This window comes from Scyliorhinus torazame, chromosome 1 (genome assembly GCF_047496885.1).
Source record: "Scyliorhinus torazame isolate Kashiwa2021f chromosome 1, sScyTor2.1, whole genome shotgun sequence".
Lineage (NCBI taxonomy): Eukaryota > Metazoa > Chordata > Chondrichthyes > Carcharhiniformes > Scyliorhinidae > Scyliorhinus > Scyliorhinus torazame.
The window spans coordinates 217,158,382-217,175,128 of record NC_092707.1 but is presented as its reverse complement, the minus strand read 5'-3'; the positions used below and the strand labels follow the sequence as shown (position 1 = coordinate 217,175,128).

At 48.9% G+C, this 16,747-nt stretch overlaps 1 protein-coding gene across 2 annotated transcripts in view; it reads right to left on the bottom strand.

Annotated features, from left to right (window-relative positions):
* The window catches only part of LOC140430125 (interleukin-6 receptor subunit beta-like), a 548,481-nt gene that overhangs the window by 428,708 nt on the left and 103,026 nt on the right, over positions 1-16,747 (bottom strand). For both annotated transcript variants that reach the window (XM_072517643.1, XM_072517640.1), the window contains exon 3: positions 2,783-3,094. In XM_072517643.1, the coding sequence (XP_072373744.1) occupies positions 2,783-3,094 (312 nt within the window). The remainder of the gene's footprint in view (positions 1-2,782; positions 3,095-16,747) is intronic.

Sequence of the window (16,747 nt, the reverse complement as noted above, 5' to 3'; positions counted from 1 at the left end):
TTCCAACTACCCAGAAGTCGTGAAGCTCTCGGACCTCACATCCAAGACCATCATCAAGGCCTGTAAGGAGACGTTCTCCAGGCATGGTATTCCAGTCACTGTCATGAGTGACAATGGTCCTTGCTGCAGCAGCCAAGAGTGGTCAAGGTTTGCCCAGCTACATCAGTTTCATCACATCACTTCCAGCCCACATTACCCGCAGTCCAACGGAAAAGTTGAGAAAGGGGTGCACATAGTGAAGCAGCTCATCTGCAAGGCTGCGGATTCTGCTTCTGACATCAACCTTGCACTGCTTGCATACAGGGCATCCCCTCTGTCTACCGGCATGTCACCGGCTCAGCTCCTGATGAACAGGGACCTGCGGACGACTCTTCCAGCCATACACTTGCCTGATCTGGATCTCCTCCCGGTGCTGCAGAAGGTGCAGAAACTCAGGGACCGGCAAAAGCAGGGCTATGATGCTCATGCCACCGATTTGCCTGTGCTATCCCCGGCGGATGCTCTTCAGATCAAGCTACCTGATGGAGGCTAGTCAGCTCCAGTGGTTGTTCTTCGACAGGCTGCTCCCCGATTGTATGTTGTGTGTATGGCTGATGGCTCTGTTGTGCGGCGAAACAGACGGGCACTGCGCACAGTTGCCCGCCCGCAACCACATTCTTTGTTGTTTCCATCTGTTATTGTGCCACCTCCTGACACCTCGAACCACGAGGCCACCAGTTCGGCTGCAATCCCGCCCTTCAAGGCGACGTTGTCCCCACCATCACCTCTCCAGCGGTCGACCAGGATCAGACGCAAGTCCCAGAGACTGGACTTATGAACATTTGTTTTGTTTGCTATGTTCTGTTTTCGCACATTAGACACCTGTTTTCACATGTACTATGTTCCCATTTGCCATTTTATGTAAATAAGTTAGTTTTTTGGCCTACACATGTAAATACTTTTACATATGCCACAGAAAAACATTTCAAAAGGGGAGATGTCATGATATGCAGACATGCACAGAATGAGATACAGACAGGCATCTGGTGAGTGCAGGGAACAGGACATGACCAGTCAGCGGGCAGAACACTTGGGGTGGTTTCCCACTGTAAAATGCACGAGGTGCTCACGCTCCGCCTCTTTCCACTGGAGACATCTACAGAGTGAGTCCGGTGTATATATCACGTAACACCTACAGCACATGGCTAAGAGCTAGTCTGGTTCAGTCAGACAGAGTAATCACACTTAGGTTAGCAGAGAGTCGAACTCACTGTGCTAACTGTGTGACAGGTTCAATAAATCAAATCGAACTAACTTCAAGGTCTGGAGTATATTTCAGTTATAGCTGCATCCAGTTGCAGCCCGTGTTATCTCAGTGTGCTTAACACAACAGTATTCTGATTCAGTTGTACGAGCTGGAACTGCTCGAGGTGGAGGAAGCTGCAGCAGCGGAGTGTGCAGCAGTGGAGTGTGCCCAGAGGAACAGGAGACAGCCGCTCAGGATGGAGAGCCGGTCGTTCAACAGGCCGAAGAGGAGGAGGTGCAAAGGAGGTGCTGCACAAGTCCTTGCGTGTACAGGCAGCGCCTGTCATTCGAGGTCTTTCCGCACCAGGAATGTCGCCAAATATTCTGGCTGAGCAGGGAGATAGTGTGGTATATCTGTCAGATCATGGTGCACCTGGGACCGTGGCAGAAAGGGGGATGACACACACTCCTGATGGCCGTCAAGGCATTGGTCGCCCTGAACATTTACGCCACAGGGTCCTTCCAGATGCCGAGTGGGGACCTATCTGGGATTTCAAAGAGCTTGGTGCATCCGCGCCGTCACGGAGGCCCTGTATGCCCGGTCGGCACAATACATCCATTTCAATGTGGACCGAGTCCATCAGGATTCCTGGGTAGCAGAGTTCGCCGCCATCGCCGATATGCCCCGGGTCCAAGGGCTGATTGACGGGATGCATGTTGCCCTACAAGCACCTGCAGATGACAGGCCGCTCTCCACCAACCGAAAGAGGTTCCACTCAAATGTGCAGCTCATATGTGACCATCAGCTACGCATCATTCATCTCTGTGCCCAATACCCGGGAAGTGTGCATGATGCCTTCATCCTGGCACACATGACGATCCCCGATATGTTCGCGAGGCCTCCCCGGTGTACGGGTGAGGATAGTGTGGGGGTGGTGTTGTGGGAGGGGACAGATGTGGCACGGGGAACCTCACTAAGCAGGGTCGCACTTCCTCGCCCGCAGCCAACCTCCACCCAGCAACAGCCCTTTCCTCTGGGCCCCTGACCATGTCTAGGGCACTGTGCTCAGCCATGGTCAGGGGCCGCAGGTCTGATGGTCCTCCTCCAGTTTTCTCCCGCTCCTGGCGGTTATGGGTGGCCTTCTCATGGGGGGCTGGAAACAGAAAATGACAGTGTTTGACAGTCCGTTGAATAACCATGTGATTCTCGGCACTGCGAGCACCGTGAAACACACAGCTAAATGCGCTCGCTATGGGACTTTGTTCACTTTTGGGCAGTATGGTAGCACAGTGGTTCGCACAGTTGCTTCACAGCTCCATGGTCTCTGGTACAATATTTTATGGATAAACAGGGAAGTGACAGCATGAAGACTTGCCCTGAGTGAGCTGGTATCTCAGTCTTCCAGGTGTTGTCATCTGAGCTGCATGGTTTACAAAATATTTCTTGTGGAAGAGAACAAAAATATTAACGTAGCAACTTGGAGACAAGGTGGGAAATGGAGATAGCTCAGGTTTACAAAGTAACTGGAATTTTGTGTTTCTGACTGTTGATACTTACAGCCAGTGCGGATTCTCACGTCATTTCGCAGAGTCACTCCTGGTCCTTGGTGGATCTGACAGCTGAGCATTCCAACGGTTTGATTGAAAACAGGAATGTTGACCTGAGATACAGTCCTATTCAGAATGGTGTACTGTGTCCTGGGAATGTCCACTTTGTTCAGTTGCCAAAATATCTTGGAGGCATTTGTAAGGGAGACGACATCACAGGAAGCGTTTGTTATTGCGCATATAGCAGCCAGTGGAGAGCCCCATTGCACAGTATCAGTGCTCACTAGAATACGGATGCATTCGTTCGCCTCCAAAACCGCTCCTGTAAAGCAATGGGATCAATCCTTTATTTTCAAAAGACAGTACAAAAGACCTTACATCTAATAATAATAATAATCTTTATTCTCACAAGTAGGCTTACATTAACACTGCAATGAAGTTACTGCGAAAAGCCCCGAGCCTCCACATTCCGGTCCCTGTTTGGGAACACAGAGGGAGAATTCAGAATGTCCAAATGACCTAACAGCACGTCTCCCGGGACTTGTGCGAGGAAACCGGAGCATCCAGAGGAAACCCACACAGACACAGGGAGAACATGCAAACTCCGCACAGACAGAGACCCAAGCCGGGAATCCAACCAGGGACCCTGGAGCTGTGAAGCAACAGTGCTAACCACTGTGCTACCGTGCCGGGTAGTTTTGAGTATGCTGGGTAGCATTGAGAGTGCTGCATAGCTTTGAGTGTGCTAGGTAGCATTGAGAGTGAGCTGGATAGCTTTGATTTCACTGGATAGCTTTGTGCGCCCTGGATTTGTGTGCACTCAATAGTTTTGAGCATGCTAGATAGGTTTGAGTGTGGTTAATAGATTGTGATTATGGGAAACACACGCTGCAGGTATGATGCAACAGAACTTTCCAGTATTTTTAAATTAAAACAATGTTTATTTATGAAACCAGTTTGTTATAACCTGCCTGCTTACCACTGGCTGGGGACTAATGGCAGTCCCACAATCCTGAGGGAGTATGAGCTTCCCCAATGAGGGAGGCAGAGAAATCATTCGCAGATTCCCTACATAAATATAGCTGATGTTATTTCTTTCTATTCTACAACTCATGCTGGATTCTTTGTGGCCCTCACAAAACTGGCGACAAGGGTTAAAGTGGATAGCTGTCTATGCTGCTGAAGCCACCTGCCTGGATTTTTGTTGGATACTGGTTGGAAGATTTTTTTCTGTTACACCATGCCTCTGTATGGATGTCTTTGATGCTGCGCTAGAAAGTTGGAACCAGTACGCACAACAGACCCGTTACTATTTCTGGGCAAACAACATCACCGAAAACGAGTACCAGGTGGTCATTTTGCTCACCGCCTGCAGCCCGCATACGTTTGGGGTGATTAGGAGCCTTACGTACCCAGCTGCACCGGACACCTAGACATTTGATGAACTTGTGACCTTAGTGGTGCAACATTTTTTTTTTTAATAAATATTTTATTGAAAATTTTTGGTCAACCAACACAGTACATTGTGCATCCTTTACACAATATTATAACAACACAAATAACAATGACCTATTTTATAAACAAAAAATGAATAAATAATAAATAACAAAAATGAAAACTAGCCCTAATTGGCAACTGCCTTGTCACAAGTAACACTCTCCAAAAGTATAATTTAACAGTCCAATATATAATTATCTGTAGCAACGGCCTATACATATTATACAGTATATATTAACAACCCTGAGAGTCCTTCTGGTTCCTCCTCCCCCCCCCCCCCGCCATCCTGGGCTGCTGCTGCTGCCTTCTTTTTTCCATTCCGTCTATCTTTCTGCGAGGTATTCGACGAACGGTTGCCACCGCCTGGTGAACCCTTGAGCCGACCCCCTTAGAACAAACTTAATCCGCTCTAACTTTATAAACCCTGCCATGTCATTTATCCAGGTCTCCACCCCCGGGGGCTTGGCTTCTTTCCACATTAGCAATATCCTGCGCCGGGCTACTAGGGACGCAAAGGCCAAAACATCGGCCTCTCTCGCCTCCTGCACTCCCGGCTCTTGTGCAACCCCAAATATAGCCAACCCCCAGCTTGGTTCGACCCGGACTCCAACTACTTTTGAAAGCACCTTTGTCACCCTAATCCAAAACCCCTGTAGTGCCGGGCATGACCAAAACATATGGGTATGATTCACTGGGCTTCTCGAGCACCTCGCACACCTATCCTCCACCCCAAAAAATTTACTGAGCCGTGCTCCAGTCATATGCGCCCTGTGTGATACCTTAAACTGAATCAGGCTTAGCCTGGCACACGAGGACGACGAGTTTACCCTGCTTAGGGCATCTGCCCACAGCCCCTCCTCGATCTCCTCCCCCAGCTCTTCTTCCCATTTCCCTTTTAGTTCATCTACCATAGTCTCCCCTTCGTCCCTCATTTCCCTATATATATCTGACACCTTACCATCCCCCACCCATGTCTTTGAGATCACTCTGTCCTGCACCTCTTGTGTCGGGAGCTGCGGGAATTCCCTCACCTGTTGCCTCGCAAAAGCCCTCAGTTGCATATACCTGAATGCATTCCCTTGGGGCAACCCATATTTCTCGGTCAGCGCTCCCAGACTCGCGAACTTCCCATCCACAAACAGATCTTTCAGTTGCGTTATTCCTGCTCTTTGCCACATTCCATATCCCCCATCCATTCCCCCTGGGGCAAACCTATGATTGTTTCTTATCGGGGACCCCCCCAAGGCTCCAGTCTTTCCCCTATGCCGTCTCCACTGTCCCCAAATCTTCAGTGTAGCCACCACCACCGGGCTTGTGGTGTAGTTCCTCGGTGAGAACGGCAATGGGGCTGTCACCATAGCCTGTAGGCTAGTCCCCCTACAGGACGCCCTCTCTAATCTCTTCCACGCCGCTCCCTCCTCCTCTCCCATCCACTTACTCACCATTGAAATATTAGCGGCCCAATAATACTCACTTAGGCTCGGTAGTGCCAGCCCCCCCCTATCCCTGCTACGCTGTAAGAATCCCTTCCTCACTCTCGGGGTCTTCCCGGCCCACACAAAACCCATGATGCTCTTTTCAATCCTTTGAAAAAAAGCCTTCGTGATCACCACCGGGAGGCACTGAAACACAAAGAGGAATCTCGGGAGGACCACCATCTTAACCGCCTGCACCCTCCCTGCCAGTGACAGGGATACCATATCCCATCTCTTGAAATCCTCCTCCATCTGTTCCACCAACCGCGTTAAATTTAACCTATGCAATGTGCCCCAATTCTTAGCTATCTGGATCCCCAGGTAACGAAAGTCCCTTGTTACCTTCCTCAACGGTAGGTCCTCTATTTCTCTACTCTGCTCCCCTGGATGCACCACAAACAACTCACTTTTCCCCATGTTCAATTTATACCCTGAAAAATCCCCAAACTCCCCAAGTATCCGCATTATTTCTGGCATCCCCTCCGCCGGGTCCGCCACGTATAGTAGCAAATCGTCCGCATACAAAGATACCCGGTGTTCTTCTCCTCCCCTAAGTACTCCCCTCCACTTCTTGGAACCCCTCAACGCTATCGCCAGGGGCTCAATCGCCAGTGCAAACAATAATGGGGACAGAGGGCATCCCTGCCTTGTCCCTCTATGGAGCCGAAAATATGCAGATCCCCGTCCATTCGTGACCACGCTCGCCACTGGGGCCCTATACAACAGCTGCACCCATCTAACATACCCCTCTCCAAAACCAAATCTCCTCAACACCTCCCACAAATAATCCCACTCCACTCTATCAAATGCTTTCTCGGCATCCATCGCCACTACTATCTCCGTTTCTCCCTCTGGTGGGGCCATCATCATTACCCCTAACAACCTCCGTATATTCGTGTTCAGCTGTCTCCCCTTCACAAACCCAGTTTGGTCCTCGTGGACCACCCCCGGGACACATTCCTCTATTCTCATTGCCATTACCTTGGCCAGGATCTTGGCATCTACATTTAGGAGGGAAATAGGTCTATAGGACCCGCATTGTAGCGGGTCCTTTTCCTTCTTTAAGAGAAGGGATATTGTTGCTTCAGACATAGTCGGGGGCAGTTGTCCCCTTTCCTTTGCCTCATTAAAGGTCCTCGTCAATACCGGGGCGAGCAAGTCCACATATTTTCTATAGAATTCGACTGGGAATCCATCCGGTCCCGGGGCCTTTCCCGCCTGCATGCTCCTAATTCCTTTCACCACTTCTTCTACCTCGATCTGTGCTCCCAGTCCCACCTTGGGAAATTCCAGCCGATCCAAGAAGCCCTCATCCCTCACTCCCCCTATTTCCCTCGCTGCTCCCCTTTTCCTCAATTGGTGTGCCAGCAACCTGCTCGCCTTCTCCCCATATTCGTACTGTACACCCTGTGCCTTCCTCCATTGTGCCTCTGCAGTGCCCGTAGTCAGCAAGTCAAATTCTACATGTAGCCTTTGCCTTTCCCTGTACAGTCCCTCCTCCGGTGCTTCCGCATATTGTCTGTCCACCCTCAAAAGTTCTTGCAGCAACCGCTCCCATTCCTTACTCTCCTGCTTCCCTTTATGTGCCCTTATTGAGATCAGCTCCCCTCTAACCACCGCCTTCAACGCCTCCCAGACCACTCCCACCTGGACCTCCCCATTATCATTGAGTTCCAAGTACTTTTCAATGCACCCCCTCACCCTTAGACACACCCCCTCATCTGCCATTAGTCCCATGTCCATTCTCCAGGGTGGGCGCCCTCCTGTTTCCTCCCCTATCTCCAAGTCCACCCAGTGTGGAGTGTGATCCGAAATGGCTATAGCCGTATACTCCGTTCCCCTCACCTTCGGGATCAATGCCCTACCCAGCACAAAAAAGTCTATTCGCGAGTAGACTTTATGGACATAGGAGAAAAACGAGAACTCCTTACTCCTAGGTCTGCTAAATCTCCACGGGTCTACACCTCCCATCTGCTCCATAAAATCTTTAAGTACCTTGGCTGCTGCCAGCCTCCTTCCAGTCCTGGACTTCGACCTATCCAGCCCTGGTTCCAACAGCGTATTAAAATCTCCCCCCATTATCAGCTTTCCCATCTCTAGGTCCGGAATGCGTCCTAGCATCCGCCTCATAAAATTGGCATCATCCCAGTTCGGGGCATATACGTTTACCAAAACCACCGTCTCCCCCTGTAGTTTGCCACTCACCATCACGTATCTGCCCCCGTTATCCGCCACTATAGTCTTTGCCTCGAACATTACCCGCTTCCCCACTAATATAGCCACCCCCCTGTTTTTCGCATCTAGCCCCGAATGGAACACCTGCCCCACCCATCCTTTGCGTAGCCTAACCTGGTCTATCAGTTTCAGGTGCGTTTCCTGTAACATAACCACATCTGCCTTAAGTTTCTTAAGGTGTGCGAGTACCCGTGCCCTCTTTATCGGCCCGTTCAACCCTCTCACGTTCCACGTGATCAGCCGAGTTGGGGGGCTTCCTACCCCCCCCCCTTGTCGATTAGCCATCACCTTTTTCCAGCTCCTCACCCGGTTCCCACGCAGCTGTATCTCCCCCAGGTGGTGCCCCCCGCCCATCCTCTCCCATACCAGCTCCCCCCTCTCCCCAGCAGCAGCAACCCAGTAATTCCCCCCTCCCACCCCCCCGCTAGATCCCCCGCTAGCGTAATTACTCCCCCCATGTTGCTCCCAGAAGTCAGCAAACTCTGGCCGACCTCGGCTTCCCCCCGTGACCTCGGCTCGCACCGTGCGACGCCCCCTCCTTCCTGCTTCTCTATTCCCGCCATGGTTATCATAGCGTGGGAACCAAGCCCGCGCTTCTCCCTTGGCCCCGCCCCCAATGGCCAACGCCCCATCTCCTCCACCTCCTCTCCTCCCCCATCACCACCTGTGGGAGAGAGAAAAGTTACCACATCGCAGGATTAGTACATAAAACTCCTCTTTCCCCCCTTTTTAACCCCCCTCTTTGCCCCCCACATTCGCCCCACCACTCTGTTCAAACGTTCTTTTTAATAACCCGCTCATTCCAATTTTTCTTCCACAATAAAAGTCCACGCTTCATCCGCCGTCTCAAAGTAGTGGTGCCTCCCTCGATATGTGACCCACAGTCTTGCTGGTTGCAGCATTCCAAATTTTATCTTCTTTTTATGAAGCACCGCCTTGGCCCGATTAAAGCTCGCCCTCCTTCTCGCCACCTCCGCACTCCAGTCTTGATAAACGCGGATCACCGCGTTCTCCCATTTACTGCTCCGAGTTTTCTTTGCCCATCTAAGGACCATTTCTCTATCCTTAAAACGGAGGAATCTCACCACTATGGCTCTGGGAATTTCTCCTGCTCTCGGCCCTCGCGCCATCACTCGGTATGCTCCCTCCACCTCCAAAGGACCCGCCGGGGCCTCCGCTCCCATTAACGAGTGCAGCATCGTGCTCACATATGCCCCGACGCCCGCTCCCTCCACACCTTCAGGAAGACCAAGAATCCTCACGTTGTTCCTCCTTGCGTTGTTCTCCAGTGCCTCCAACCTTTCCACACATCGTTTCTGATGTGCCTCATGCGTCTCCGTCTTCACCACCAGGGTCTTTTGTTCCTCCTTTAGCCTGGGTCTTTTGTTCCTCCTTTAGCCCTTCGATCGCCTGTAGTATCGGGGCCAACAGCTCTTTCTTCATTTCCTTTTTGAGCTCTTCCACACAGCATTTCAAGAACTCTTGTTGTTCAGGGCCCCATGTTAAACTGCCACCTTCCGACGCCATCTTGGTTTTTGCTTGCCTTCCTTGCCGCTGTTCTAAAGGATCCACTGCAATCCGGCCACTTTCTCCTCCTTTTTCCATCCGTATCCAGGGGGGATTCCCTTCTGGTTTACCGCACAGTGTTTTAAGCCGTCAAAATTGCCGTTGGGGCTCCTATCAAGAGCCCAAAAGTCCGTTTCACCGGGAGCTGCCGAAACGTGCGACTCAGCTGGTCATCACCGCACCCCGAAGTCGGTGCAACATTTTAACCCAACCCCATCCACAATAGTCCAGCATTACCGGCTTAATATCACTGAGAGGACTCCAGGAGAACCCCTTGCTGAGTTTCTATCCAGGCTACACAGGATTGCGGAGTACTGTGACTATGGTGAGACCTTGTCAGAAATGTTACGTGACCATTTGGTTTGCGGTATTAATAATGCGACCACCCAGAGAAAGTTGTTAGCTGAGCCATTATTGACGTTTCAACAGGCCATTGAAATAGTATTGTCCCGAGAGAGCACAGAATGGGGAGTGCAGGAGCTACAGGGAATGGAGGTGCATGCCTTGGGGCACCGCCCCTTCCGTTCAAAAGCGTCTCCCGCACCCCTGCGATACCTTGGACGAGACGACGTCCGGATCGACGCCAGTGTTCGCCGGATGTTCCTCCCCGAAGGGAGCCTTCTCCAGAACCGATGGATGAAGAGCCATGTCAGTGTCGGACTTGTGGGCGCCGACCCCGTCGCGGACGCCGGTCCTGGGGGTGCCAGAGGCACCGTCGTTCCGACAGAAACTGGGGCCAGCCAGGGGCCATACTTTCCATTTGGATGAACCTGCGGCGACTACTCCCGAGGACGTGGAGACGGAGGACGACTGCCTGCAGCTGCATTGTGTGGCAGCTCCCGTGTGACCCCCATTAAGGTGACAGTATGGGTCAATGGTCACCCGCTCAAGATGGAGTTGGACACTGGCGCAGCGGTCTCCGCGATCACCCAGAGGACATTCGACTGCACCAGGCACGGTATACAGACCCTTACATTAACCGACACACAGACCAGGTTGGTCACCTACACGGGGGAACCATTGGGCATTGCAGGAACTATGATGACCCTGTTGTTTATGGACGCCAGGAGGGGCGTTTCCCACTTATCGTGGTGCGCGACCATGGGCCCAGCCTGTTGGGTCGGGACTGGTTGCGCCATTTGCGGCTGCAGTGGCAGCACATCCTCCAAACAGTTTCTGGAGGGTTGACTGAGGTGCTAGGACGGCAGCCAGATGTATTCCAGCCCGGGTTGGGGAAACTAAAAGGGGCCGTAGCCCGTATCAAAGTCGAACCAGGAGCCACGCCGTGCTATTTGTGAATACGGCTGCCCAGCTCGACCGATATCCAATGCTTCGCATAGAAGATCTCGACGCAAAAGCTTGCAGGTGGACGAAATTAGATATGAGTCACGCCTATCTACAGTTGGAGCTGGACCCTGCCTCCCGGACATATGTAACTATTAATACACACCGGGGCCTGTATGAATATACACGGTTGCTCTTTGGGGTATCCTCTGCCTGCGCTATTTTCTACGCATCATGGAGGGCATCTTGAGAGGTTTACCGCGTGTCGCTGTTTACTTCAACGACATTTTGATTACAGGGACGTCGGAGCAGGAACATTTGGAGGCAGTCCTCAGACGCTTTTCAGGGGCTGGAGTCCGTTTACGTCGTACAAAGTGCGTCTTTCAGGCGAAGGGAGTAGTCTACCTCGGTTATCGGGTGGACCGCGAAGGTTTGCACCCCCGTCGCAGAGAAGGTGCACACGATTCAACATGCCCCCGGCCCAACTGACATTTTGCATCTTCGTTCTTTTCTCGGCCTCGTAAACTATTACGGGAAGTCCCTCCCCAATCTGGCAACTACGCTGGCCCCGTTGCACCTTCTGCTAAAGAAAAATCACACCTGGGTTTGGAGTCAGCTGCAAGAAACCGCTTTCCAGCGGGTAAAACAACAATTGTCGTCGTCTGGGTTACTAACCCACTATGATCCTGGAAAGCCTTTGCTCGTCACATGTGATGCATCCCCGTATGGTATTGGGGCCATCCTGTCCCACAAGATGGGAACGATGGCTTTCACCTCCCGCACATTGACTGCAGCGGAAAAGAAGTATGCGCAGATCGAGAAGGAGGGCCTGGTGGTGGTCTTTGCGGAGAAACGCTTCCATCAGTATATGATGTGGAGATGTCGGCGTTGGACTGGGGTGAGCACAGTAAGAAGTCTTACAACACCAGGTTAAAGTCCAACAGGTTTGTTTCGAACACTAGCTTTCGGAACACTGCTCCTTCCTCAGGTGAATGAAGAGGTAGGTTCCAGAAACATATATATATATATATATATATATATATAGACAAATTCAAAGATGCAAGACAATGCTTTGAATGCGAGCATTTGCAGGTATTAAGTATTTACAGATCCAGAGATAGGAGTAACCTCAGGTTAAAGAGGTGTGAATTGTCTCAAGCAAGGACAGTTGGTAGGATTTCGCAGGCCAGATGGTGGGGGATGAATGTAATGCGACATGAATCCCAAGTCCCGGTTGAGGCCACACATGTGTGCGGAACTTGGCTATAAGTTTCTGCTCGGCGATTCTGCGTTGTCGCGCGTCCTGAAGGCCGCCTTGGAGAACGCTTACCCGGAGATCAGAGGCTGAATGCCCTTGACTGCTGAAGTGTTCCCCGACTGGACGGGAACATTCCTGCCTGGTGATTGTCGCACGATGTCCGTTCATTCGTTGTCGCAGCGTCTGCATGGTCTCGCCAATGTACCACGCTTCGGGACATCCTTTCCTGCAGCGTATGTGGTAGACAACGTTGGCCGAGTCGCACGAGTATGTACCACGTACCTGGTGGGTGGTGTTCTCACGTTTAATGGTGGTATCCATGTCGATGATCTGGCACGTCTTGCAGAGATTGCCATGGCAGGGTTGTGTGGTGTCGTGGTCACGGTTCTGAAGACTGGGTAGTTTGCTGCAAACAATGGTTTGTTTGAGGTTGCGCGGTTGTTTGAAGGCAAGTAGTGGGGGTGTGGGGATGACCTTGGCAAGATGTTCATCTTCATCGATGACGTGTTGAAGGCTGCGAAGATGTCGTAGTTTCTCCGCTCCGAGAAAGTACTGGACGACGAAGGGTACTCTGTCGGTTGTGTCCCGTGTTTGTCTTCTGAGGAGATCGGTGCGTTTTTTTGCTGTGGCGCGTTGGAACTGTCGATCGATGAGTCGAGCACCATATCCCGTTCATACGAGGGCATCTTTCAGCGTCTGTAGATGTCTGTTACGCTCCTCCTCGTCGGAGCAGATCCTGTGGATACGGAGGACTTGTCCATAGGGGATGGCTTCTTTAATGTGTTTAGGGTGGAAGCTGGAGAAGTGGAGCATTGTGAGGTTATCCGTGGGCTTGCGGTAAAGCAAAGTGCTGAGGTGACCGTCCTTGATGGAGATAAGTGTGTCCAAGAATGCAACTGATTTTGGAGAGTAGTCCATGGTGAGTCTGATGGTGGGATGGAACTTATTGATGTCATTGTGTAGTCGTTTCAGTGATTCTTAGCCGTGGGTCCAAAGGAAAACAATGTAATCGATGTATCTGGTGTATAACGTCGGTTGAAGGTCCTGTGTGGTGAGGAAACTTGTGCATGAAGATGTTGGCATATTGAGGTGTACTCAACACCGACAACTGCCAGTCTCCAGATGCAATTCTGCAACTCATCCGCTTCATTCTGGATCACAACGTCTTCACCTTCGACAACAAGTTCTTCATCCAGACGCACGGAACAGCCATGGGGACCAAATTCGCACCTCAACTATCAAAACCAATCCTCCCCACAGGTACAATATTCCATCAGTAAACCTTAATCTTTCCTTATTAACATCCATAAGACAAAAGACCCTTTTTAACAAAGAGATCAGGTTTAAATTCACTACTGAGAGCAGTCAGCACTTTGAAATCACCCAATTGATCTGGAGACAGTCTTTAGTTTGCAGAGAGAGATCCTTATACAGCTCCTTGCTTTGCCTGCAGCTATCCAGCTCTCAAAACGAAACTAAAAACAGCCTTAGCTGCCTGCTCAATAACAAAAGTGAAAGACAGCCCAGCTCCACCCACACTCTGACATCACTGCAGCCACTCGACAAACACCCACTTCTTAAAGGTACATCCACCACAGCCATCCGATAAACACCCAGCTCTCAAAGGCTCTCTTACATGCCACCTCCCCTCCCCCCAAAAAAGCCATCAACTTCAAGATGGGTTCATTTTCCACCTTTTCACTTCCCTTTAAGAAATATGCACAGTGAATATACCTTTTTTTTAAACAAAACAAAACACACAAACATTTAATAATAACATCGTCCATTTTAGTTCTTCTTCCTCCACCGAACTTGCCTCTGTTCATCACATTCGTGACAAAGCATCGGCGATCACGTTTTCTCGTCCTGCCACATGTACAATTTTAAATGAAATGGCCATAACAATAAACACCAGTGAAACAGTCTTGCATTGTTATCCCAGAATCGCTCCAAAAACGTCAATGGATTATGATCAATATATATCATGGTGTCAGACGGATTGCTGGTCACATAAATGTGAAAATGTTGCAAAGCCAGCACCAAACTCAAAGTCTCCTTCTCAATCGTTGAATACATTTCTGGTGAGAATTCAATTTCTTTGAAAAATATCCAATAGGCCGATCTAGTCCTTCATCATCGTCTTTTAGAAGCACCACACCTACGCCCACATCACTCGCATCAACAGCCACGTTGAATGATTTGGTATAATTTGGGATGGCTAACACGGGAGCAGTGGTCAACACAGCCGTCAGGCAGTCAAATGCCTGTTGAAACTCCGCTGTCCACTTAAATTTGCTATGTTTCTTTCGCAAGTCTGTCAGTGGAGCTGACGAATGTGATATAAAATAGTTACTTTAGAGATATTAGTTAATGTAATGTAGAAATAAGCTACTTTGACTCTGGTTAGTTCAGAGACAAAGGATGTTCGACCGCATGGGGAAAGCAGGAAGAGGTGTGTGTCTACGAGAGTGATGCTGCATTGATAGGGGCCAGAGAAAGGGATTGGAAGTGAGCCAATCAGAATAGATCAAACAGGTCAGGAGGGATATAGGCTGACCTATGGGTGTCGAGTATGTGAAACTTGATACCATTTGAATTGATTTGCAGAGATCCCTTTGTCTCTGTGTTCATTCGCTTTCTGGGATGTAGGAGACTGGATGTCTCTTATGTTTCTGTGAAATGAACCAAGCTTGCAAGCTGAATAAAATAACTTCTTTTTACGTGCAAATCCATCTCGACTTTTATTGAGGCCAGACTGACGGAGAAAGAAATTTGGGAATCAACAGAGCAACAACACTGCTAAAATTTGGCACAAATTTGTGGTAGAATCCACTCATGCCAAGAAATCACATTATTTCCCTTTGTGTCGAGGATATTGGAAACTCCCCAATAACTTTTATTTTCATATCCCGTGGGACCATTCGACCCTATCCGTTTGTATGGCCAAGGAAAGTGACTTGGGCTTTTCCAAATTCACTTTTGGCTAGATTTACCACCAAACCCGCTTCCTGAAGTCGTTCGAATAACTCCGTCTGATGTTTTAAATGGTCTTTCCATGTCTGGCTGAAAATTACCAGATCGTCGATGTATACCGCACAATTGGATAATCCTGAAACTACTTTGTTAGTTAACCGTTGAAATGTGGCTGGGGTGTTTTTCATTCCAAATGGTATAACTTTGAATTGGTATATACCATCTGGAGTCACAAAAGCTGAAATCTCCTTTGCCCTTTTGGATAAAGGTACCTGCCAGTAACCTTTAAGTAAATCCACTTTGGAAATAAAAGCTGATTGTCCCACTTTCTCAATGCAATCCTCCAAACGTGGGATAGGATAAGAGTCCGTTCTTGTAACTGCATTAACATTTCTAGAGTCCATACACAACCATTGGGTACCGTCTGGTTTTGGTACCATCACTATGGGTGAGCTCCATTGGCTGCAACCCACTCCAATTATGCCATTTTTAAGCATACTCTCAATCTCCTTGTTAACCTGTGCCAATTTTAAAGGGTTAAGTCTATGTAGATGTAGTTTAATTGGAACAGCATTTCCCACATCTACATCATGTATAGCCATTTTAGTACCTCCCAATTTAACTCCACAAACTTGCCCATGTGATATCAATAACTCTTTCAGGTCAATTCAATTTTCCTCTGGAAGGTAACTCAATAATTTATCCAAATTTTTAAGAACATCCTCGTTTTTCAATTTAATTTGAGGCATGTCAAACTCAAAGTCACCTGGATTTGGTTCGTCACTTTGAATTAGAATCACTAAAATCTTCTCCTCTTTCTCTCCTTCCCTTTCAAAGTACCTTTTAAGCATATTAACATGACACACTTGGTGAGTTTTCCTTCTATCCGGCGTTCGTACTACATAATTCACCTCACTTAATTTACCTTCAATTTGATAAGGTCCACAAAACCTTGCTTTTAAAGGTTCACTGACGACTGGTAACAACACTAAAACTTTATCTCCACTGGCAAAATTGCGAACTTTGGATTTCTTGTCCGCTTCCCATTTCATCACATTTTGTGCAACTTTTAAATGCTGTCTAGCCAATTCGATTAAATCGTTCCCTAAAATTTGACACGTAATCCAATAATGTAAGTTCCGATTTCTCACTCTCCAATTTTTCCTTAATCAATTTAAGTGGTCCTCTTACCTCATGACCAAAAATTAGTTCAAAAGGACTGAATTTTGTTGACTCATTAGGTATATCCCTAATTGTAAACAGTACAAATGAAACTCCTTTATCCCAATCCTCTGGATAATCTTGACAACAAGCCCTCAACATTGTCTTTAATGTCTGATGCCACCTTTCTAACGCTACCTGCGATCCTTGATGGTACACAGTTGATTTAAATTATTTTATTTCTAAGCTATCCATAACTTCTTTGAATAACCTGGAGGTAAAATTTGATCCTTAATCCGATTGTATTTCTGCGGTTAATCCATATCCAGTAAAGCATTTAAGTAACCCCTCCACAATCTTTTTCGCTGTAATATTGCGTTCTGGAATGGACTCTGGAAACCTAGTTGACACATCCATTATAGTCAAAAGATATTGATTCCCACTTTTTGTTTTTGGAAGCGTTCCTACGCAATCAATGAAGACCCTTGTAAAAAGTTGCACAAATGCTGGAATGGGTATTAAGGGT